The sequence below is a fragment of the Lissotriton vulgaris genome, chromosome 7, assembly GCF_964263255.1.
Source record: "Lissotriton vulgaris chromosome 7, aLisVul1.2, whole genome shotgun sequence".
NCBI classification, from domain to species: domain Eukaryota; kingdom Metazoa; phylum Chordata; class Amphibia; order Caudata; family Salamandridae; genus Lissotriton; species Lissotriton vulgaris.
Window position 1 is genome coordinate 1,427,772,080 of NC_141695.1, and position 25,947 is coordinate 1,427,798,026.

Sequence of the window (25,947 nt, forward strand, 5' to 3'; positions counted from 1 at the left end):
ATGATCTATTTGGCTCAGAAAGACAAAGGAAGTTCAAATTAATCTGTAATAGTCAATGTGGCAGCAGGATATCGTGAGGATCACAGGGTTCTGCACTGAATTACTCACCAGTTTACGAGACAGTTTAGACTGCGTCGCAACTTTCTGTACCACAAGACTCTGAGCTAATTAGTGGATATAGGCGATTGAGATTATCCAACCCATATAAAGGTGACATGATAGTTGGATTCGAAATGTCGACACCCCCCGCCCCAATTGGTTGACATCTAAATCTAATAAGAAGGGATTTTGTATTTATTTGTACTCCCCTATGCCTTTCTGAGCCACAGAGATCATATAAACATTGGGAATTGTATAGTGTCATTGTGTGTTACTTGTTGTAAATATCACTACCATATGAGCACTGTCTCGTCTGCACTACATATTACATATGATGCACCATTTTGTAAATGTATAAATACAATACAATACATGCATAATGGAAATGTTTACTTTTTCCCGCACTGTGTTTTCTGTAGTAATGTTTCCACTCAATTGAGTTGATATTTAATAAGTAGATGAGAGAGCCCTCATACCCAAGGACTTTTGAATAAGTCCCACATTAATTTTTGTGCAGCTTTTATTACCTGTGGGCATATAGGATTTTCCTTGTTATGTGGAGTCTCATAATAAGGCATGTTCTGTACTCTGCCTGGTGCAAATGTGTCCCAGGAAGAGACGGTTATGAAGAGTCTGCAGCCCAGCATTATCTCTCGGTTCAAGTGAAGATTTATGTTCTGGAGAAAGCATAAATGTTCTGTGCATGTCCCATGTGACTTGTGAGGAGCTCTAAGTGTTTGTGGTTCTCTGTAACTCGGTGAAAATCAGTCACACCAGCAGATAGTTGCAAGGAAGCAAGGCCCTCTGTTCGCTCTGTGAAAATATTTAGTGAGGATTTCAGGGATTCATACTATTATGATGGTGTCTTTGGTTAGTGGAACAAAATGTGAGACTTTTCCTTGTGACATTGTCAACCTGTGTGAATGAGGGAGTGAGTTATAACAAGCTCCTCTTACTGTCTCCCACTCAGAAACAGCCGCTCTAGCAGCATGACGTCCAAACAGGAGACCGACTCGGACACGCAAGAGCTGAGTAACTCTAGTTGCAAATCCTCGGACAAAAGCCTTTGCGACTGCCCACTGCCAAGACACAATGCCGTTAACGACCCTGGCAGCAGGCTGCCTCCCAAAGCTCCCCTTCTCCGAAAAAATCTCTCCCATGGAGACAGCATCGACCCAGCCCTTGAGACTGCCTCTCTTCCACCACCCGATCCCTGGCTGGAGTCTTCCACAAACTCGTCAGCCGAGCCCACGCAAACAGGGGCTTGTGGCCGAGACGGGCACTGGTTCTTGAAACTGCTACAGGCGGAGACCGAAAGGTTAGAAGGATGGTGCCGGCAAATGGACAAGGAAAGCAAAGAGAACAATATGTGCGAAGAAGGTAAGTTTATTGATCAAGGAGAGGAATGAAGGTGGAGACAAATGAAGGGGGGTGCCTGTGGTGAGGAGTTTTGGGACTTCAGGGCATTGAGGAAAGCTGAGAGTTTATGGATATGGGTAGGAAAGTAATGTGTAGGGTGTAGTCACTGAACAACACTGACTGACTGGAAGATGTCCCTATTAATGTATTCGAATGACTTCCTGAAATGAGGAGCAGTTAATAATTGTTCTGGATCTTGAGTCTTGGTTTGGGATTGGAGGATGCAGCAACTTGACACATTGACATTGATCTAGAACCTGCTGTGTAAATTTAATTGAAACCAAAGCAGGTTGTACTGGGTGACATTGGTTGTCTTGTGGGTGGTATGAAGTTCTTTTTTTGTGTTGATATTGTTCCCGGTCACATTAGCCAAGTGATTGTATTAGTTTAAAAATAAGTAGATTGCAATTTTGTTCTCCGCTAAGTTTGGTGCTCCATTTATTTACATCTAAACTATATTCCTGAATGTCCACCAGCCTTCTGGTCAGCTCCCAGGCACGGTTTGCTCCATTTATTGCACTATTAAAATGTAGTCGTACATACATACGTATGTGCATAGAGAAACAATTGTTTGCACTCTGTGGGCTTTTGTTATCATAAGTAAGCTTAATACCTCCTCCAGCTCAACTCCTCACACCTTATCAGCATTTAGGTTAAATATCTACAGCATATCATTTGGAAGAAAATTTATTATCCGAATCTAGTATTTAATTTGAAACTCTTTTGGATTTTTTTAACTCCATAAAATAATACTGCAAATTCGATTCCAGCTCTATAAACTATAATTTAGCTTTTATATAGTGTCACATTCCCCAAAGTATGCGCCATAGCACATTTTCGGGCGGGTACCACATATGCTAGGAGCATTTCATTGTTTTACATCTTACGTGTGAAGTGTTTTAGTGTTGTGTGTGAAATCACCAGAGGTGTTATCTTCTCTTGGGGCGCATGTTGCATGGCAGAGAAGGTGTGAGAGATGATAATGGTAATCATACCTAAAATATAGGCAGCAGCACTAGTTTACCAGAAATCATATAGCAATATGTGCAATGCGGGGATGCTGTCAGATAAGTTAAGAGATGCCAAACGGGCAAGAATGGTAGTTGGTGACATGAGCAGTTGCCTTATACCATGTGTAAAGGCAAGGACGGTGCCTGCTGTTGTATACAGCTAAACCTCAAGAACAGAGAAATGAAACTGAAATCAGGCTTGTTAACCTAAAGATAATCTACAAAATCTCAAATTCCTTTTTTCTGCTGAATGTTATCAAACCCGTTTCCGGCGCAGTCGGCAACTTCTGTGCTCTGGCCTAATCCCTTGATCACAATCTTATTTTATTTATATTCACTTTTTTAGTTTGCTTTTTTTTCCTCCTTCGTCATCTTCCTTAAACTTTGGTAGATAATGGTACCACGCTACGACTTTTTTATGGGCTTTGTGTCACTAAATGTCTTCAGCATCTGACCAGAAGAAACCTTTTTGGTCTTACCCACAAAACCGGCATCCATGCAAGCATGAACTCTGTGTGCCACCATTATAATGAGATCCACCAAGAAGTGGATGGCTTGCTTATAAAGCAAGGGCTCTGATATTGCAGGAGGTGTTGGAGTTTCTCCTTAGGAAGAAGAGGGAGTAAATGAGTAGCAAGTCTCATCCACTTAGTGCAATGCCAAGTATCGTCATGCCAGCAAGACCCATACCAAGTTCAGTGGAAATTACTCTAGGGAACTGCAATATGCTTGATTGGGGGGAAACATTTTTCTCCTGTGCCAACATACAAAATTTTGCAGACCTATCCTGTTGTCGTGGTTGGGGAAGGGGAGTCAAACATCTGGCGACTACAGACCTTTCAGTGACCCCAAAACATAGCTGGCTTCGGAGACATTGCAATATGGGTGCATAGGTTCTAATCCATTTTTGCTCTATGGCATCGAGCCATTCTCTTCTGGGCATGATGCTGCAGTCTGTTCCACCAGTAGGTTAAGCAAGTCCTCCTCTTGCTTTCCTGGGTGTGGGTCGGGGTATTTAACTCTCATTTTTCTCTTATTACTCTGAAAATGCTTCTCAAGCCTGGCTCTTGCTGAGCTTGGGTGTATTTAACAGGCTTAGCATAAGTAAACCCCATCTCCTGACTCTCCTTCTTCGTATTAGAGTCCCACTGGCAGTAGAAGGAAATTGCCACACAGTGAATGAGCTGAAGGCCTCCAAGTGAATGAGTTTTTCCACTCCCGGTTTTGAAAAGAACAATTGATGGACGGAATGCTAAACAATGTCACACATTCTCCTCCAGTGCAGAGATCTGAGCCTAAACCTTTTTTGCTCCCCATGTCATTCCTGTTTGGACCCATCCATATGTAAATCATCCATGACCCTGCTCCCCATGGAAACAGTTCAGCCCGAACTGCCAGGCCAGGTATTCCCTGGACTGTAAACAAGCATTCTGGGACCGGATTTGGGCTATCGCTTATCGTCAGCTAGGCTAGCTTGACTCCAGTGGCATGGAGAGTATGGGACCCACCTCTAGGCATAGCCGTCCCACTTAGGGGCGACAAATGCAAAAAGAACTGATCGACGGAATTCAAGGTACACCATCAGTCTTCCCTCCGGCCCCTCAAAAACAGGAGGAGAAGCAAAAGTGGAAGCACTGCTAGGAACCAGCTCCTGTTGTGCTAACATCTCGGGTCATATATTCTTTGGTGACCACTCTGACACCTGAGACCTGCCGTACCAAAAAGTAAGTAAACCCACCTCTATTCCTGCGATTAATAAACTTAAAAGTGGAAGACTTGGCAATGTGTTGTCTGGCTGAACTACTGGAATCTCTAAGCTATTGTGCCATATAAGCTTTATATGTGACACAAGTTCACCAGGAACTCTCTGTGGCTCCAAGGCTAGGCTGAGGAAGAGTACAACATGATCTTCAACCTGGGTAGGGAACCTGCGGTACACAAACTGCAGATGACCCGGGAATTCATCTATGCTGGCACCATGGCTATGAAATCCAGTCTATCAATACTAAGGCAATCAACATTTAGGTTTACATCCTCAAATTATAAGCCTGAGTCAGAGGAGTAAGTCAATAACCTCACCTTTGATAGGACAAATCTGTTCAGTTTTCAGACTGATGTGAATCTCCAGCAGTACAGCGTGACCTTAGTCACTTTCAACTACATGATATTCATCCAAGTGCTACCGCTGAGACTTAATACCCTCTTCCATATTGCAAAGGCCTTGTCTTTCAAGGCTACGGGGCAATTTTGCTTAAAACTATCAGACTGGAACTTAGTGTTTGAGGCATATGAGCTGCATATTGTACACTATGCATTAGATTGCCACCTGGTGTTGGGCTCGGATGATTGCAGGTTGTTGAATTGGAAGAAGTCTTTGTAGTCACAAGATAGGTGACCCCGCCCTTGGACAATACTGCGCATGGGCATCGGCTCCATCCTTAGATTGTTTTTCGCCAAGATGGAAAATAATGGAGTTAGTAGAAGTAAAGAAAAAAAGGATGTCCATGCATGTGCATCTAAGTAAGATGAAAAACTGGAATGGATACAAGTCCCGGGGAGGCGGGAGGGCGTGTACAACTCTGCAGCTCTATATGCCAAGAACAGATGCATACTGGTAATTAGCATTTTCTGTTCGAGGCATATGAGCTGCAGATTGTACACTATGCATAGATTGTGCAGCAGTGTCCCCCTTAGCGGTGGTCACCTGTATCTGTTGCAGTAGTTTGAAAAAGAGTTCTAAGGACAGCCTGGCCTACAGCAGCTTGCTGCTTGGCTTGCACATCAACACAATAGTTTTTTGTGAAGGTGTGTGGTGTTGACCATGTTGCTGCCTTGCATATGTCCTCTAGGGGTGTGTTCCCTAAGAAAGCCATAGAGGCTCCTAGTTTGCGAGTGGAGTGCGCTCTAGGACGAACTGTTGATGTAGGTTTAGCTTTAATATAGCATATTTGTATACACTTTACAATCTACCTTGCAATCCCACCTTTTGAGATGGGATTGCCTTTGTGTGGAGGAGAGAAAGATACAAACAGTTGTTTTGTCTTTCGAAAGGATTTAGTTCTATCTATATAGTATAAAGGAGCCCTTTTAACATCTAATGTGTGTAAAGCCCTTTCCACTACAGAGTCTGGGTTTTGGAAAAACACAGGTAACTCTACGGATTGATTTAGGTGAAAAGAAGTGATGACCTTTGGAATAAATTTTGGATTAGAGCTAAGAACCACTTTGTTAGGATGTATTTGAAAAAATGGTTCTTGTATAGTGAACGCTTGTATCTCACTTACTCTTCTGAGAGAGGTAATGGCAACAAGGAAAGCTGTTTTCCATTTTAGGAATTGCAGTTTACATTTATGTAGAGGCTCGAAAGGGGGCCCCATTAGTCTTTTAACCACATCGCTGCTGTGCATTTTCCCCTCCTGTGCTATTTTATGATGAATTCCATTGTTCATGACGAGTTCAGCTCGTCATCAGCACAGCTCCACTGTGCCTCATGACGAGCTGAGCTCGTCATGAGCATGGAAGGGGTTAAGGACAAGATTCAGGTTCCACACGGGAGAAGGTTGCAATCTTGGTGGGATTATTCTTTTTAATCCTTCCATGAATGCTTTGATTGCAGGTACTCTGAAGAGAGACAGATGTTGCCTGTTTTGTAAATAGGCTGCAATTGCTGCAAGGTGCAGGCGTATGGAAGAATATGCCAAATTAGACCTTTGTAGATGTAAAAGGTAACAAATGATATTTTGGATGGAAGCATCCAGGGGATTGATGTGATTATTCTTGCAATATATTGCAAATCTTTTCCATTTAGCGGCATAACACGTTCTGGTAGTGGGTTTCCTAGCCTCTTTAATGATGTTCATACAGTCTGGTGGTAGGTTTGGATAACCAAACTCTAAGACTTCAGGAGCCAGATCGCCAAATTCAGTTGGTTTGGGTCTGGGTGTCTGATTTCTCCATGGTTCAAGAACAGATGCATACTGGTAAGTAGCATTTTCCTTCCATGAAGCAGTCCACAGTTCAGTCCAGGTATTGGGAAGGCAGGACAAACCCACTGACCAAGCCTCAGACGAGGCCAAGATATTCAGATGACTTCCCACCCATTCTCTCCACTGCCACCACAGGACCCATGTAATCACTTTTGCAGAGGTCCCCTCCAGTGGTAGCTACAACCTCCACCGCCCCTGCCAACTAGGCCACCTGTGCAGTAGAACTCGCTCCTACTTTTTGGAGAAGCCTAACCAGTCCAATGACACGAAAGAGGGCATGAATGTGCCCCTATTTCTTATAAGGAAAAAGAGACAACAACTCTGCCTCCTTTAGACATGTACTTTAACAATTTCTGTTGCTGCAGAAGTATAAGATGCTGGCTTCCACTCATTTGTTTGTGTCATTATAAAGCAACATTTGCCAGTCTTCAGAGGACGGTGAGAATTTCTAAGTTTATGTACCTAAGCCCAGGGAAGCTAACAGAAGGCCGCAACAGCATGTGCTATCTCATGCGAGACCTAAAAACACACCAATTTGCCATGTGCTGTATGCATCTACTTGCTCTGTTCCAGCACCCTATACTTGAGTTTGTAACTAAGGTAGCAGTCTCGAGTTCCATTTCTGTGTGGCACAGCACTCGCAGGTTATTATTAAATGTATCCAGTTTCAGCTTTGAAAGCAATAAAAGTGGGCTGGGTTTTAAAGCCGAGAAATTAGTCAAATGTTTTTTTTTCCTGCCTTCTCCTATCACTTTGCCTGGGAAACGTTTTATTAAGAAACTATTATTCTCCAGTATTGGGGTATCTTTCATAGATTCGCATGCCTGAATCATTCCCGGTCGTCTGAGTCGAAGTCCCACGGTACATAAAAATAGCAATACATATGGATAACATAGGTATATCCTAGGTAGATTAGAACCAGGAAGTAAAATAGCCAGAAGTTAATAGGAAAAAGTCTTCCACTTGCATGACTCGTCCAAGTCATTTATATACAGTCCAAACTACAGCCAATCAGGCGACAGCACCCTCCAAAATGTTCTCCTCAGAGGTTCGGGCTGATCAGATTTTGCCCCAGTATTGGAACTTTCATAGATTCACATGCTTTGTATCATTCCCCGTCGTCGGAATGGGAGCCTCGGTAAATAGTAAAAAACCATAGTAGTAAGCACAAAGTGAAAAATAGGCCTAGGCCTCATCTCATTTTGTAGCTTATCCACCTCTTTTTGTAAAAGAGACCAAATTTCTGCAGCAGCCAATCAGAGCAGCCTCACCCCATAGAACCTTCCTGAGAGAAGCTCAGAGCCTCAGATTTTCTACCGCACGTTGTGCAAGGGAGTCTCCATTGAGCTCTGCTCAGTTTTCTTCAGTTTTTTCTTCAACTACTTGGATTTTTTCTCAGCATGTCGGAGAGGAAAGCCCTTTTTAGAGCCTGTGCCACCTGCTCTAAAAAGAGGTTGTTTGTCGAGGACAAACATGAGAATTGTATCTACTGTTTGTATCCGGACCATAAACCAACAGGCTGTCCGATTTGCAGATCCTTCTCAGCCAAGACCTTGAGGGACAGGGAAGGACGTCTCCTCACATGGCTTCAGAAGATTAAGGACCGGAAATAGATTGTCTCTTCGGACAGTGAGGGCTCCTCGTCTATGGTGTCATCCAGAAGGTCTCTGAAAAGGGGTAGGTCCCCCCTTTCTGCTTCAGACGAGTCCCTTCACAAGGCCTTACCGGGGACCTCTGACAGGTCTGACAGGCCGGCTGCCCAAAAATCTCCTCACCGAGGTGAAAAGGAGAGGCAGGGTAAGCCTGAGGATCAACAGGCCTCAAAAAAGGTGAGAAAGGCTTCTACAGTCTCTTCACCTTCCTCAGAGAAAGATCGTGGGGTCAAGAAACCTTCAACCCCGGCTCAAGAGGTCGCTTCAGACAAGAAGCAGAAATCGTCGACGACTAAGCTCCCAGGTACGTCGTCTACGAGTGTTAAAAAGGACAGCTCTACCAGGGTTGCCTCGTCGACGGGCTCGTCGACGACGGCTGTGTCGACGCCTACACCGTCGACTGTTTTCAAGGCTCCGGAATCCTGCTCGTCGTCGACGAGGGTGACCATCTCCACGTCGACGACAATGTCTACAAAGCTGCCGTCGACGGCGGTGTCGTCGACGAGAACGACTTCGACGACGACGATGTCGACGATGCCGGTTGCCATGTTGATGACGACGAGCTCGTCGACGGTCCCGTCGACGATACCACCATCGTCGACGATGAGCTTCACCTCGTCGACGACGCTTTCCTCGGCGACGAAGACAGTATCTACGTCTACACTTCCACTGTCGACACAGACTCAAAAGACCTTCCCGTCGACGACGGCCTCGTCGACGACGGCCTCGTCGACGACGGCCTCGTCGACGAGGGAAATTTCAGAAAAACATGTTTTTTCGCGGAAAAGGAAACAGATCACGCCAGAGATGACGTCTCCTCGCCAGGTTCAGAAATTACCTCCTAGCCTTCTATTGGAAGATGACTCTGAGGAAGAGACTTTCAGTGAATTTGGGCAGGCCTATAGCCCTTCTGACCTCCAGGTTAAGGTGCAGGAATTTAGCTCTGAAGAGGAGCAGCTGGAACGACAGCACTATGCTCCAGAGCATTATTATGAGGAGGAACGCACTTCTACCAGGCACGTTCATCCACAACAGCCTATGCGTCAGTTACCTGAAGGTATGGTGGCAATACCATCCACTTTAGTGACGGATTTACAACTTATGTTGCGGGACTACAAGCAACGTTTCCCGGCACCTCCAGAAGCCCAACAAGTGCGCCCCCAGACACCTCCGCCTCAGACATTACGTCCTGTGGCAGACCATTCTTTGCCTCCAAGAGAGCGTGCCACTGCGCTGGATGTGCGCCCTCAAGAGGTGGTACAGGTGCAAGATACTGATGATGATGACGCTGCATCTTCAGATGCAGACCAGCAGGTGGATCCTGATCAGGATCAACAGGCGCCATGGAATACTGCTGACCCTATAGATCCGGACAACACCGACCCGGATAATATTACTTCGCCTCCAGCGGACGTTGGAGGATTTCACAACCTGATGGACAGGGCATCCAAAAGATTTGGTCTCCCAGTGACCACAGTTCAATCGGATTGCTTTTTATATGACTTTAAAGAACCATTCAGAAAGTCAGTGAGGTCCATTCCAATCATTGAGCATGTCTGGTCTGAGGGCTTGAAGGCTATGCATAATCCGGCCACAGTCCTCCCGGTGCTTCCGAGACTAGAAAAGAAGTACAAGGCACCGGATGGCAGTCCGGCATGTTTACTTGGCCAACCGAAACCGGATTCGGTCATTTCGCAGGCGGCCCAGAGCAAATCCAAGAATCCTTCTACGCCGATGACTACACCGCCGGATAAGGAAGGCAGGCGCCTAGACAATGTGGGCAAGAGGTTTTCAACTATGGCCAGTCTCCTGGTTAGGGCAGCCAATGCTTTAGCGATTCTGGGACGCTATGATCGACAAATGTGGTGCGACCTGGCTCCATTTGTAGACGAGCTGCAGGATTCGTCTAAGGAGGAGGTGAAGAAGATTTTGCTCGAAGGGGAACGGGCCTCTTCGGAGGTCATTGATGTGGCAATGGATATTGCGACCACCGCATTCCGAGCACTAGCCGGCTCGGCGGTTCTGCGACGCCAAGGGTGGTTAAAGGCCACATGGTTCAGGCAGGAGGTGCAGAATAAGATCTTGGATCTCCCATACGACGGTGAGATGCTGTTTGGCAAGCACGTCGATGAGGCCCTGCAGGGCATCAAAAAGGACACGGATACAGCGAAGTCCTTGGGTACATTGCAGTATCGTAAGGTGCCTTTCAGGGAGCTAGAGGTAGAGGTTTTTCTTCTTATCGTGGAGGAAATCAAAATCGCTACTCTTCTGGATCTCAGTCCAGCCAGACGTATAAGACACAATACTCTCAAAGGGGTTCTTTCTCTCGCCAGCAGCCTAAAGGACGTCAGGGGCAGCAGAGGAGAGACAACACCAGGAAACAATAGCGGCCAGGTGGCTCTTTCCACTGTTCCTGTTCCCTCATTCACATCTGTGGGGGGCAGGATTTCCCATTGCCTACACAACTGGATGATTATTACATCGGATCAGTGGGTCCTCCAGATTGTCAGAGAAGGACACACATTGGAGTTTCAAGACCTTCCTCCAACAAGAGCGCCGGATGCCTTCCCTCCAAAACATCTCAGGCTCCTTCATCTCGAAGCCCACCAACTTTTCACCAAGGGGGCGGTAGAGCCTGTACCCCTTTCGCAGAAGGGGAAAGGGTTCTATTCCAGGTTCTTCCTGGTTCGGAAGACAAAGGACAAGTGGCGTCCAATTTTAGATCTACGGCAGCTCAACACTTATCTCGTGAAATTGTCCTTCAGGATGGTCACTCTTCAGGACATCCTTCGTCTGCTCAATCCGGGGGATTGTATGGCGACCCTGGATTTGGAGGACGCCTACTTCCACGTTCCTATTCATCCAGCTCACAGGCAATATCTGCGATTTACAGTGGGCAAGAGTCACTTTCAATTCAAGGTACTGCCATTTGGTCTCCAGTCCGCCCCGCGGATCTTCACAAAGGTTCTAGCTCCGGTGGCAGCTTTTCTCAGGAAACAAGCTATTCAAGTGTTTCCATACCTGGACGATTGGCTGCTGAAAGCTCCATCTGTGCAAGAAGCGTCCAGTGCAGTCCGGACATGCAAAGATCTGTTCGAGCGACTAGGTCTCCGACTCAACAGGGAGAAATCGGTTCTATGCCCATCCAGGTCAGCAAGGTTCCTAGGGGCCATCCTGAACACGGACAGTTGCCTAGCCCTTCCATCGGAAGAACGCCAGACCAAACTAATGTGTTCAGCTCGTCTTCTCCAATCTCGAAAGACGCTGACAGTTCGCAAGTACAAATCACTTCTAGGATCGATTTCATCTTGCATTCCTTTAGTTCCGCACTGCAGGCTCAGAATGCGTCCACTACAAGAGCAACTGGACAGACAGTGGCGGCAAGTCACAGGATCCTTCGACGACAAGGTTGTCGTTACCAAGGAGATGAGAAAAGCAGGCAACTGGTGGCTGGAAAAAGACAATCTTTCCAAGGGCTTATCGTTCCTCCTTCCACCATCTCCCCTGATTGTAACAACGGATGCTTCCATGGAAGGATGGGGAGCGGTCCTCCAGGAGCTAAAGGTCAGCGGTCACTGGAGTCCAGTGCAACGCAAGTTCCATATCAACCTCCTGGAACTTCTCGCTATCCGCTTGGCTCTTCAAGCTTTTCTTCCGAGGATTCAAAACAGTGCAGTGCTGGTTCGTACGGACAACACTACAGCCATGCACTACATAAACAAACAGGGTGGCACAAGATCTTCCACCCTCTCCAAGGAAGCCCAAACGCTGTGGAATTGGTTAATACAGAACAACGTCTCCCTCTCAGCGGAACATCTAGCGGGGACACTCAATGTCAAGGCGGACGCTTTGAGTCGTCAGAGGACAGTCTCTCACGAGTGGGAACTGGATCAGACCGTTCTGGAGGAACTCTTTGCTCGATGGGGAACACCATCCATCAACCTGTTTGCGACTCCCCAGAACGCCAAATGCCTGTCCTTCGCAAGCAGGGTTCACCATCGGGAATCCTTGGGGAATGCGCTTTTGATTGCCTGGTCAGGCGCCTTTGTTTACGCCTTTCCTCCCATTCCACTGATTCCGAAGTTGATCAGCAAACTCAAGGTGGAACCGTGCAGGATGATTTTGATCGCTCCAGCATGGCCCAGACAAGTTTGGTACTCGGAGCTTCTTCTCCTCTCCCAGGACCAGCCAGTTCTCCTACATCCTGTTCCAACTTTGCTAACAATGTCTCAAGGTCAGGTTCTACATCCGGACTTGAAGTCACTGAGATTGACAGCGTGGCTCCTGAGTTCAGAGAGTTCCAGGGTTTAGATCTCTCCAGGGAATGTAGAGACATTCTGGCTCAGGCTCGAGCCCCTAGTACCAACAAGACATATCGAGCCAAATGGAAAAGATTCTGTGTTTGGTGCCAGAAGGAAGGTTTACACCCGTACACTTCTTCTCCACACAAGCTCTTGCCTTACATGCTCTCACTGGCGAAGTCGGGATTGGCTCCATCTTCGATAAAGGTCCATCTGGCAGCCATCTCTAGATTCCGACGTTCATCTGCAGGCCCTTCCCTATGGTCAGCAAGGATTGTCAAGCAATTCCTGAAGGGTTTATTCAGGGTCTTTCCTCCAGTCCGGCCACCACCTCCGGCCTGGCATTTGAATCTAGTTTTGTCATCCCTCATGAAAGCCCCTTTTGAACCTGTGCATAAGTCTGACCTTAAGTTTCTTTCCTGGAAAGTGGCTCTTCTCTTAGCCCTGACATCGGCTCGCAGAGTAAGTGAGATCCAGGCTTTCACGATTGAGGAACCATTTCTCCAGTTTAAAAATAATGTGCTGATTCTACGGACGAATCCTAAATTTATCCCGAAGGTACCTCGGAATTCCACCTGAATGAACCCGTAGTCTTGAAGCCATTTTTTCCAAAGCCTTCTTCACCTGCGGAAAGAACTCTGCACTCTCTGGACATTCACAGATGCCTGAAATTCTACCTGGAGCGAACGAAGCATTTCAGGAAATCTTCACAGCTCTTTGTTTCCTTCAGTGCTCCACGCAAGGGTTGTGCAGTTTCTAAGGCTTGTATTTCCCGTTGGATTTCCGGTGCTATTCAATTTTGTCACCAGGCGGCTGGGAAACCTCTGCAGCGAGCAGTTCGTGCTCACTCTACCAGATCCATGGCTTCCTCTGCGGCGTTATTCGCAGGAGTCCCTATCAAGGACATTTGCAGGGCGGCAACGTGGAGCAGTGTCCACACCTTCACCCGCCACTACTGTCTGGATTCTTCTGTGAAGGAGGATGCAGCAGTGGGCCAAGCAGTCCTGAGGAATCTATTCCAATAAGTCGGTGAGCTTTTCCTTTCTATCCCGCCTTCCTATTGCATATTTTGTATACTGCATTATTGTCATATTTCATGATCCTATGTGTTCTGCTGTTCTTTACAGAGATGTGTCACATTTTCAGGTTCAGGTATGGCAAAATATGCTTTTCTTTACTGCTAGTTACTCTGATACAAAGCATGTGAATCTATGAAAGTTCCAATACTGGGGCAAGAAAATAAGTTACTTACCTGTAACTTTGGTTCCCCAGTATTGGTAACTTTCATAGATTCACATGCGCCCACCCACCTCCCCTGGGAAAGCTCACTCTTCTGATCTTGGTGGATAGCTGTATACAACGGCTACGAAAATCTGAGGCTCTGAGCTTCTCTCAGGAAGGTTCTATGGGGTGAGGCTGCTCTGATTGGCTGCTGCAGAAATTTGGTCTCTTCTTACAAAAAGAGGTGGATAAGCTACAAAATGAGATGAGGCCTAGGCCTATTTTTCACTTTGTGCTTACTACTATGGTTTTTTACTATTTACCGAGGCTCCCATTCCGACGACGGGGAATGATACAAAGCATGTGAATCTATGAAAGTTACCAATACTGGGGAACCAAAGTTACAGGTAAGTAACTTGTTTTCTTCTACTGCACGTCGTGTGAAGGGAGTCTCCCTGAGCTCTGCTCAGTAGTTCTCAGTTTTCTTTGGAAATTCTTTATTTCATGATGTCTTCTTCAAAGAAATCTCTTTCGGCCTTGTGAATCTTGTGGGAAGCTCTGGCTGTTTTCAGAAGATCCCCACAGAAGTGCATTTACTGCTTGCATCCTGACCACCAGGTGAGAGACTGCAAGATCTGCAAAACCTTCCCACAAAAGACTCTGAGGGACAGAGAGGGGCGTCTACTTCTGTGGCTACAGAAGATTAAAGATCAGGACAATCCCTTATCTGAAGTTGGGAGTATTGCCTATGTTCAGACTACTTCCTCTAGGAAGAGGACTGCTGACACAGACTTATCTACTCCTAGGGCTAAGGTGTTGTAAAAGCAGCACACCTCCAAGAGTGCTGAGCTGCCTTCTACTTCAAAAAAGGCCTTTCCAACTTCTAAGAGTAAAACTATGCCTTCTGCGCCAGAGAAAGACCGCAAAGTCTCAAGCTTCAAAACAGGTTTCTGACAAAGATTTATCTCAGAAACGGGGTCCCTCGTCGACTAGCTCGACGACGCCACCTTAGTCGACGAAGCCTTCCGTCGCCGCGGAGACTACGTCGACTGCTACTTTCTCGTTGCCCAAGTCGGATGATAATTTTGTCTGCGCCTTTGACGCTAGTATCCGTCTCCTTAAGACCAGTCCAGTCGACGAAAGAGGTAAAATCGTCGTTTCTTCGACAACGAAGATTAAAGCGTGACGTCGCCGATTGCCTCATCAACGGCCGCCTCGTCTACTAGGTCCATCCCCTCGACGATGACTCCATCGACACGCCTCATCGACGACTACTTCGTCGACGGCTGCCTCGTTGACATTACAACTGTCTTCATGTACAGTTCTTCAGGTTTGGTCTTCTTCTACGCCTGCCGCATCTTCTAAGCCCTCTACGACACACACCGCCTACGCAGTTGCCTCGGTCGACAGCAGCGCCTTCTTTGCTACAAAGACGTGGATCTTCTTTGTAGGTCCTTTCTCCAATTACCATCTCCCCTGCTAAAGTTCCTCTTATGTTACCTGAGCAATTGATGGATTCTGGAAAGGATGATGAAGAATCAGATGAGGGTGATGGTTTTCATACTGCCAGGAGCCCTTCATTAAGTATCAAGTGGTGGATCAAGATGATGATTTTTGCCCAGAGACGGTTCCTTCGGCTCCAGATCCAATCCCTACGGCCCAAATGTCTTTGGCTCTTCTAAATAATCTGCAGTACATGTTGGACGATTATTATCTCCATTTCCCTCCATCTGAATCTGCTTCTTCTATACAGCACTCACCTGTTCCTCGATCTTCATCAGCTTTGAGGTCCCCCAGGCCACATTCTCTGGTACCTTCGCATTACTCTCAGGGCACTCACACCTCTGACCATGATAGAGAGGAAGAAGAATTGGATGACAGATCACTACTTACGGAATTGGATGACTACCAGATACAAACTCAGTCTCCTTCTACTCCTGCTCCCCGCAACTCTACTCCTGTTGACATTGGAGGTTTTCATCTGCTCATGGAAAGGGCTACACAACGATTTCTTCTTCCTATGGAAACAAAAAAAAGGATGATTGTTTCCTTTACAATTTTAAAGATCAACTGAGGAAACCAATACAGTCTATCCCAATTATTGATTTCATCTGGCAGGAAGGACTGAAAGTTATGAAAGCTCCTGCTTCTGTTCTGGCGGTCCTGCCCCGCCTTGAGAAGAAATACAAAGCACTGGACAATTCGCCTGCATGTCTGAGGTTAGCCAAAGACCGATTCTGTTATTGCCCAAGCAGCTCAACGACTAGCGCGGAATCCCTCCTCTCTGTTGTCAGCTCCTCCTGGTCGGGATGGGAGACGTCTGGACGCTCTTGGAAAGAAGGTTTCGACCATGGCGGCAACGACCGTCCGTGCAGCTAACTCATTGGCTATCTTAGGACGATATGATAGACCGATGTGGTCGGACATTTCTCCCTACATCGATCTGTTGCCTGAGCCCTCTAAGTCAGAGGCGCTTAAGATCCTTTAGGAAGGGGAACAAATCTTGGCTGAGATTGATTCGTCTGTGGATGTTGTGTCTACAGGTTTTCGACAACTGGCAGGTTCTGCAGTCCTGCGTCGGCAGGGCTGGTTAAAATCAACATCATTTCGCCAGGAGGTTCAGGCTAAAATAATTGATATGCCTTTTGACGGCGAGTCTCTTTTTGGTCTGCATGTTGACGAGACCCTACAGGCCATTAAAAAGGATACCAAAACAGCAAGATCTCTCAGAAATCTTCAGTTTAGAAAAACGCCTTATCGTTGAGCTAGAGGCCGTGGATCCTTCTCTACTCGAGGAGGCTATAATCAGCAAAGACCATATCAATCCTATCAGAGTAACTAACGGTACTCTTCCCAGCGCCAACAATCCTTCAGGCAGCAACCATCTGCCTCCTACTCACAGAACAGAAGGAAGTCTACTTACCGCGTACGTGATACATCCACGAAACAGTGACAACTGCCACCTGCTCTACCACTTACCCCTTTAAAAGTTGGATGAAGAATCTCCTGTGTCTACTCAAACTGGTCAAATATAACAGACAAATGGGTCATCAACATTGTAACCAGAGGCCATGTTCTAGAGTTTGTAAAACTTCCTCCGAATTCTCCTCCCAAAGGACCATCTCCAGCTCACCTCTCAGAGCTTTTTTCCCAAATAAATTTGATGTTACGAAAAGGAGCGATCAAAGTAATTCCTCGATTGTAAAGAGGAATTATTTCTTCTGATAAAGAAGATCTAGATCTTCGCTCCCTCAACAAATATCTCAAAAAAGTATCCTTCTGTGTGCTGAATCTTCATGAAATCCTTAAACTCCTCGCGGCGGGGATCACATGACATCGCTCGACTCCAAGACGCTTATTTTCATATACCAATTCTACCCAGACACAGAAAGTTCTTGAGGTTCAGAGTGGCTGGCAGGGACTACCAGTTTGAAGTCCTTCCTTTCGGACTATGTTCCACGCCCGGTCTTCACCAAGGTTTTAGCACCGGTGACTGTACACCTGCAACTGGAGGGAATTCACATTTTTCCTTATTTAGACGACTGCCTTATCAAGGTGAATTCTTTCACAACTGCAAACACCCATACTCCTAGATGTCTGTCTCTTTTCCAATCTCTGGGCCTCTCCATCAGTTTCGACAAGTCTCACCTTGTTCCATCGCAAAGAAGAACGTTCTTGGGAGCCACCATAGACACTCTGCTGACTCAAGCCTTTGTCTCAAACGAAAGGCACCTGAAACTTTGCAAACACGCCCAGCTACTGCGATCAAAAAGGTGCTTTCAGTCCGGCAGTTCAAGTCGCTTCTGGGGATGCTTTCATCCAGCATTCCCCTGGTCCCCAACTGCCGGGTCAAGATGAGCTCAACAAACAGTAACAGCAGGCTGCTCATTTCTAGTGGAAGCTCCAAGCTACGTCATCACCACAGACGCCTCCCTCAAAGGACGTGGAACACACCTGCAAGGACTCAGTCAGCAGTAAATGGGATGCTCGACAACGAACTTGACATATCAACCTCTTGGAGTTGTTATCGATCTTCCTAGCTCTAAAATCTTTTCGCACCATCATTCTCAGAGCATCAGTGTTGATCCAGACGGACAACCCAACAAGTATGCACTACTTGAACAAACATGGAAGGACAAGATCCGCTTTACTGTCTCAGCAAGCCCAGCAGATTTTGGCATGGGCAATCAGACATCCGCAGTCCATGTCCCGGGAGATTCCAACGTTCTCGTGGATTCCTGCAGCAGATCGACAATTTCCAATCACGAGTGGGAGCGCCATCAACCAACTTTGGATTGTATTTTTCAGAAGTGGAGTCGACCTGATCTGGACTTGTTCGCGACCAGTCTGAACCGCAAATGCCCATTCTTTGCAAGTTGGCTTCCCCACAAGGGATCGTGCGGGAATGCGTTTTTGATGAACTGGTCGTGGATCTATGCTTACGCTTTTCCACCGATACTGTTGGTTCCCAGGGTTCTCCAGAAAATGAAGAAGGAGCCTTGTCGCCTAATACTCATAGCTCCTAGGTAGCCTCGCCAGTTCTGGTTCACCGAACTAATCCTTCTCTCCGAATGCTATCCCATTCAGTTTCGACCAATACCGAACCCTCTATCCATTCAGAATGGACAGATCTGCCACCCGGATCCTGCATCTCTGCACTTAGTGGCCTGGCGCCTGAGCACTTTGAATTTGCTCACTTAGACATTCCTTCTGACTGTAGGGAAGTATTGGCCAATGCTAGAGCTCCTTCCGCAATAAAGCATACAGGCTCAAATGGAAACGATTTTGCCTATGGTGTCAAGCCACCAACATTCATCCAATCCATGCAAAACCGGAACAAATTTTGTCTTTTTGCATTTGGCAAGATCAGGCCTTTCCCATTCTACCCTTAATGTATTCCTAGCGGCTATCTCCAGATTCCGACAGGATTGTTCCAACTCTTTACTCCTCTAGGATCATTCAGCAGTTCTTCAAAGGATTGTTTTGCATATTTCCTCCCATCCGCCTCCCACCTCCATCCTGGCATCTGAACAGTGTGCTCTCACAGCTCATGCGCCATCCCTTTGAACATATTCGTAAGGCATATTTGAAGTTTCATTCATGGAAACGGTCTCTGCTGTAGCTCTCACATCTGCTAGGCCGGTCAGCGACGTTCAAGCCTTCACTATTAAATCGCCTTTCCTTCAGTTCACTAGGTATTCAGTAGTGCTACTCACTAACCCCACTTTTATGCCTAAAGTACCTTCGCACTTCTATCTCATAGAACCGGTCATTTTAAAGACTTTCTTTCCTAATCCTCAATCCCCTGCGGAAAAGGCTTTGCATACTCTTTATGTTAAGAGATGTCTCAAATTCTATTTACAGAGGACATCCTCAATTCGAAAATCTGATCAGCTATTTATAGCTTATGGAAAGATTTGTACAGGACACCCAATATCCAAACAATCCATTGCTCGTTGGAATACTGCTGCAATTTGTTTCTGCCATCAGCATGCAGGCAGACCATTACAAGCAACCCCGAGAGCGCACTCTACTAGAGCAATCTCTTCCTCTACTGCTCTTTTTACTGGTATGCATGTATATGTGTGTGTGTATGTGTGTGTATATATATATATATATATATATATATATATATATATAAGAGAGAGAGAGAGATAGATCTGTGATAACATATTGCCTCTGTTATGCATATGTTTATATCGTGATCTGAACCTCACGATTATTATGGATTTACTGCTCTCTACTCTGATTCAGGCATGTGAAGCTATGAAAGATACCCCAATACTGGAGAAGAACAATAGTTAATTACCTGTAATCTGTGGTTCTCCAGTATTGGTATCTTTCATAGATTCACATGCAGCCCACCCACCTCATCGCAGAGGCTCTGTTATTCTCTTTTGTCACTCTAGATCACACTTTTACTAGAAAATCTGAGAGCCTGAGCCTCTGAGGAGAACATTCTGGAGGGTGCTGTCGCCTGATTGGCTGTAGTTTGGACTGTATGTAATGACGTGGACAAGACATGCAAGTGGAAGATTATTTCCTATTATCTTCTGGCTATTTTACTTCCTGGCTCTAATCTACCTAGGATATACCTATGTTATGCATATTTATTGCTATTTTTATGTACTGTGGAACTCCCACTCGACAACAGTGAATGATTCATGCATGTGAATCTATGAAAGATACCAGTACTTGAGAACCACAGATTACAGCTAAGTAACTATTGTTCATCTCCGTTCTTCTTGTCTTTTTTTCTTGTCGTCGATCTTGTCACTGAGGTAGCATACAGGTCATCATAGATTATCTTTGTAGGAGCCTAAGTGTGGAGGCCCTGCTGAGAATGTCAGGAGCTTGTCTCTTTAACACTTGATCTACAGATCTCTGCACTAATCATGAACACGCTCTGCTGCTTTGGTTTGGAAATGCTCGTCTATTCATGTTCATAAATGTAATCAATATTTGCTGCTTGATTAAACTGGTATAAGCATAGTTTAGCTGACACAATATGTGGCCAATTTCAAATTATATTTTCAGAATTTTTCTGGGTGGTACATTTGTCTAATTTAACAATGTGTACCTTTGTGAAGTGATTTTCTTTGCTTGACTGCCGTAACTAAATGTGTTTGAATCGTGAGGTATCCTAATATTTAAAGGCCTTACAGCCAAGCTTCATCTCTGTCTTTGTCCTTAAACAGTATACAGTAAATCTGATCCACCATCATGTACGCCTGTTGGTCAAAACAGAGCCCAGCTTTTTTGGTCCTCTGTTTTTAGGTCCTGCATTCGCCAATAACTTTTTGATTTTATTAAAATGTATATGTACAACACGATTATATATAAGGCTTTCAGCCAGCCATCTTCATGTATTGATTTGATATTGTATCATTCACATTTATCATTCGCCCACTACAGCATACAACTTATGGCATTGGGTCAGCCTACTTAAGCTATTGTTTAACTTCAATGTGTGCGACAACAATCTACCCTCACAAGAGCACATCCACACCCAAAGTATCAGAAAAGCATTATTGCCAGAGTACTTAGCACTGAAAGAAACTAGAGACTTCTAACAGCTGATTCCTCACCTTGTGAATTTCCCCAGGTGCTAGACAAGATCCGGAGAATTTTGATAGCAATTCACTCGTTCATCAGTAGGTGGCGTTATTCAGCTCCACGTCAGCTCTGTCCCAGACTGGATGTGAAATCGGAACCACTATATCTGTGCCACCTCATTGCGCTGACGTCAGTTCCTTTCTTTCTACACCATCCAACGCGGATCCGCAGCTCCATTGAATCCTGTCAACTCAACAGAATTTCTATTCCCACAAATTTTCCAGTAAGACAGGGGCCTGTTCTCTCCGAATACCCCATAGTTCAAACCATGCAGGGGCTACAACTGCCAAATATCGGTGATAGACACCCACAAAATCTGACTTTGGGGTCTCTGCTCCAAGCATGACTCTGCATAGTGCGACTGATGGGGCGAAAATGACCTGAAATGCCATCCATGCCCGCCAAGCCAAACCTGTTGTTGTGGAACTTCTAAGGAACTCCAAGTAAGCCAATCTCGGTAGAGGGCACAGATGCCCTGCAGATGCTGATCTTGTAACCGATAGTCATCGAAGTCACAAAGCTTAGGTAATTAGAAGTACACAAAACGTAAAACATTCAAACATAACTTTCCTTCATACTGCCATTCCCACCACCCGAAGTTGCACAACATCCAGAGTACCTCTAAGCTGCAGAGTTTTTTCCCACTTTCGAAACCGAATCCAATGCTGCTCCTGGTGCACCCCGCCTTTCACAGACCATCGGCAACTCCGCAACCATTTTCTGAGCTGAAAACAGACCTAGATAAGATCTTTGGTACTCCTCCGGATCCTGCTGGAGCTTCTTTGTACCCTGTGGATCCAAAGCGGCTTCCAGTCGACTCACAGCTGGTGGGCTCGTCCCCAATGCCGACTGTGCCTCTTTACTTGAGGCGTGTCCCATCTTTGAGCTCTGCTCCCCGAATCCACCATGGCGCAGCGTTGAAGACATATACTGTAACAACAAGAGAGGAAGGGCTTAAGACAACACTCCTATGCCCCTGGTCAAATCTGTAACGACAACGAAGGAGTGCAAAGCACAGTGTTCAAACTCAACTAATAAGCTAAAAAACACCATATGTCTTAAAAAAACAATACATACATATGTGTCTCACAGGAGTGGCAACTACCTAACCAGTTGGGTTGGGACTACAACTGGGTGCCTGTATCCCACTTTGTAAAACAGGACAGGGATCTCCCTGTTGTAGAAGGACCCTCACTCACCACTAGCTGGTGACATGCTTCATCACGGGGTCCCCGCTGGGGTGATCTAGTACCTCCCCAGCGTGCTACAACGCCTGTTTTACAGCGGAGCAGGATGTGGTGGATGCAAAAAGTGCCCAACTCAGTGTGGTGATAATCGGTGCAATTTTTAAAAAAAATACTAGGTTGTAGTCTTTATACCTATTTTAATAATGACCAACCTGTATTTATTAAAAACAAGTGAGCGGACAATTAGGTTCTGTGTTACGAAACCAATGTCCTTAATAATTAAACAAAAATGATGGTCAACATGTTTCTGCTGTTAGACTGCCATTCGCTCAGCATTTGTCAGGACCTAAAATTAGACCCCCAGTGGTATGCGCGCGCTAAGGCGCACCCTACTGTGAGGTTCAAAGTGTGAAAAAGATATATATAATATAACATACAACTATCACGGGCAGTCTCCGTGATATGGGTCAGGGCAAAAATGTGCGGCCTGACCAAAAAACGCCATTGGGGCAGTGTTAAATCCCCCTTGGGTGAAGAACGCGCGGGTACTCTTCACGCGGTAAATGTTGCTTTACTCGCGGCTCCCCGCCTCGAACCTACACTCAGGGCTGCCGTCTCACCCGGAGACTGCCCGTGATAGTTGTATGTTATATTATATATAACTTTTTCACACTTTGAACCTCACAGTAGGGTGCGCCTTAGCGCGCGCATACCACTGGGGGTCTAATTTTAGGTCCTGACAAATGCTGAGCGAATGGCAGTCTAACAGCAGAAACAGGTTGACCATCATTTTTGTTTAATTATTAAGGACATTGGTTTCGTAACACAGAACCTAATTGTCCGCTCACTTGTTTTTAATAAATACAGGTTGGTCATTATTAAAATAGGTATAAAGACTACAACCTAGTATTTTTTTAAAAAGTTGCACCTATTATCACCACACTTTGAGTTGGGCACTTTTTGCATCCACCACATCCTGCTCCGCTGTAAAACAGGCGTTGTAGCACGCTGGGGAGGTACTAGATCACCCCAGCGGGGACCCCGTGATGAAGCATGTCACCAGCTAGTGGTGAGTGAGGGTCCTTCTACAACAGGGAGATCCCTGTCCTGTTTTACAAAGTGGGATACAGGCACCCAGTTGTAGTCACAACCCAACTGGTTAGGTAGTTGCCACTCCTGTGAGACACATATGTATGTATTGTTTTTTTAAGACATATGGTGTTTTTTAGCTTATTAGTTGAGTTTGAACACTGTGCTTTGCACTCCTTCGTTGTTGTTACAGCAGCGTTGAAGACCCCATTGATATTGTGACCGACACCGTCACCAAGGCCATAAGTGTAGCAGGTTGGTTTTATCAGACTCTGAAGCTTCACTACTACAGCCCGAGTCGCAAGCAATTACTGTCACTATTCCAATTGCAATCATTCTAAAGATTAGAGCCCTGATGATGATAAACTTATTTTTGAAATTGCAGGATGCCAACCATTGATGTTTCTTCTCCTAATACTCGCACTGCTACAGAAGAATATGCTCCTTTGGATCTGTGACTCTGAGGTCAGCAGAAGTCTTGGACATCACATACCCACAATAGAGGTCAAACGTAATGCTCTTCTTGAGGTTCTTCACACAGGCCAAACTAATCAGGAGCCTCTCCTCCCTTTTAACAAATCCCTTTTGAACGCACTGATGGGCACCTGCTCAAAGCCAGGATCTTGTCCCACAGTTAGTAGACCAGTTGCAAGGTGGCATAGACCTGTCCCACGCTGATCTGGACTTCCCGATCCAACACTCCACCCCAGAAAGCATGGTGGTGCAGGCATCTACAAGCGGGCATAATCCCAAAACTAACCAGCCTACTGGACAGGGATCAAAACGTATGGAGACATTTTCCAAGCGCATGTTGTAGTCTGCCAGCCTTGCTCTTAGATCAGTCAACATTAGCTGATTCTGAGTTGCTTGCATCACTTGTGGACATCCTGCCGACTGTCCCTGATGACATCTGGCCAGTCCTACAGTGCCTAATTAGAAACTGCCATGATGCAGCAAAGTACTCCAGATGCTCAGGTCTGACACTTTTGACTGCGTAGGATAGCCAAAACCAGTGAGGTGTCTTCAAATGACGCCCAGCAACCCTTAATGGGCATGCCCTTTGATGGCTCTGGGCTCTGTGGAGCGAAGGCTGACTTGGCCTTGGAAAGGTTTAAAGAGAGCTAGGCAACAGCATGGTCTCTTGGCCTAACCCTGCCTGTTCAGTAGTTCCTAACTTTGCCCTTTTTGAGACTTTAGCAGGAAATACTACCATAGGCAAAGCATTTTGTTCCTCAACATCTGCATGCCTGTCACCCCTTTCAAGGTACAGAATCAAGCCGCCAACAGCGTCCAGGGCACAGGGGGCAACACCTTAACCAAACTCCTCCTTCTCCTCCTGCAGCTGTCGCAGAACCACCTTAAATTGTCCTCTGTGGCTCATTAATTCCCAGTGGGAAGACGGATCATTTCTACCTCCCCGGCAGGGAAGTAGCACATAAGACCAATGGGTGCGCCAGATACTAGAACACGGTTATTCCCTTCTCTTCATGTCGTATCCGCAACCGGAAAGCGAGACTGATCCTCAACACATTCGCCTGCTACTTCGAACATAGAACTACTCGTAAGGCGGACACACCCGCCCGCTTACTGCTTCTGGATCCTGATAACCGGGCTGGTGACTTACCCGTCCTTCCCTTCGCATCACCCACCACGTTCTATTCACCAAATCTGTCCACAGGACACCCGATGATACCGGATTGAAATTATCACCGGTCCAGCAATATCGCAGGTTTAGACATCTTTTCCATAAAGCCCTGAAGAGTCCTGGGATAATTCCCAGGTGACGAAACACGTGTTGGCTGTTTGTTTTTTTGATTTATTCTAAGAATTATAAAAAAAATCTGCATAAAGAACCTACTGGTGTCCACCCCAACTTACTTTACCTCAGGAAGAATCATAACTGCATACTTATACTCTGAACGTGTGCCCAGGACTTTGTTTCAAGTTTCAGTGTGGGTCCAAACCCACACACTAACAGGGACTGTTTGGGTTTTCCCTTGACCTGGCTGCACCTTAGTAATTTTCTTGTATCCCATACTCTACCGCTAATCAGCTTGAGCGCCATTCTTCCTGCCTTACTCAAAACCCTACGCAGAATCAGCATATCCCCCACATATGACACCCACGCTTGAACAACTCCTACAGAACCTCTTGTCCATTTTCTGAAGATCCAAAGAGAAAAGTTCAAGCTCTCTTGGCCATGGAGCCATAGAGAGGGTACCGTCATAAGAACTGGGGACTGAATGTTGCTCGTGTTTTATTCTGATGCTGAAAAAGGACCGAGGCCTCTGCCGTCCTCAGTAAGAGCAAAGTTCAATGTGTCTTTGATGTCACTCGCAACCTTGCTGTGGGGAAAAAAACTATTTACAATTGGATGTCTCAACCCCCTCCCCCCGAGTTTCCCCCCAAAAAATCATCTGCCATTGCTTACAGCTGCTAGGCTGAGCCAAAGAAGCAAAGGGGAAGCCATATATAATATGGCCTCTTCTCCCTGTCCCAAATGTGAACAAAAAATGAATTGCATGCCATCCTTAACAACCCCCTTCCACCTGTCCTCTCTTCCTTCCCACTTCGGCAGCTGTGCTTTTAGACAAAGCAGACATGCAGTGTTGCACTAACAGGCTCTCAGTGTCCTGTCATTTATGAAGTAGAAGCAGTTGGTAACGTTATTATACCCACTGTCATAGTTTTACATGACTGATACTTTATTTGCTCGATAAATAAATTTGGAAGGCTTTCTTTACTTTTCACCTTAACCTCAATAAGTGATAACATATAAGATGTATGGGTATTTTTTTTATACTTTATTGAGCCAGAGGGAAATACAAGGGCTTTATTCTCCTAACATTAGTTTAGAATGGTTCTGA

At 45.9% G+C, this 25,947-nt stretch overlaps 1 protein-coding gene across 8 annotated transcripts in view; it reads left to right on the plus strand.

Annotated features, from left to right (window-relative positions):
* The window catches only part of DLGAP4 (DLG associated protein 4), a 554,791-nt gene that overhangs the window by 510,808 nt on the left and 18,036 nt on the right, over nucleotides 1–25,947 (plus strand). For all 8 annotated transcript variants that reach the window (XM_086932203.1, XM_086932206.1, XM_086932205.1 and 5 more), the window contains one exon: nucleotides 1,070–1,479. In XM_086932203.1, coding sequence (XP_086788329.1) covers nucleotides 1,070–1,479 — 410 coding nt within the window. The remainder of the gene's footprint in view (nucleotides 1–1,069; nucleotides 1,480–25,947) is intronic.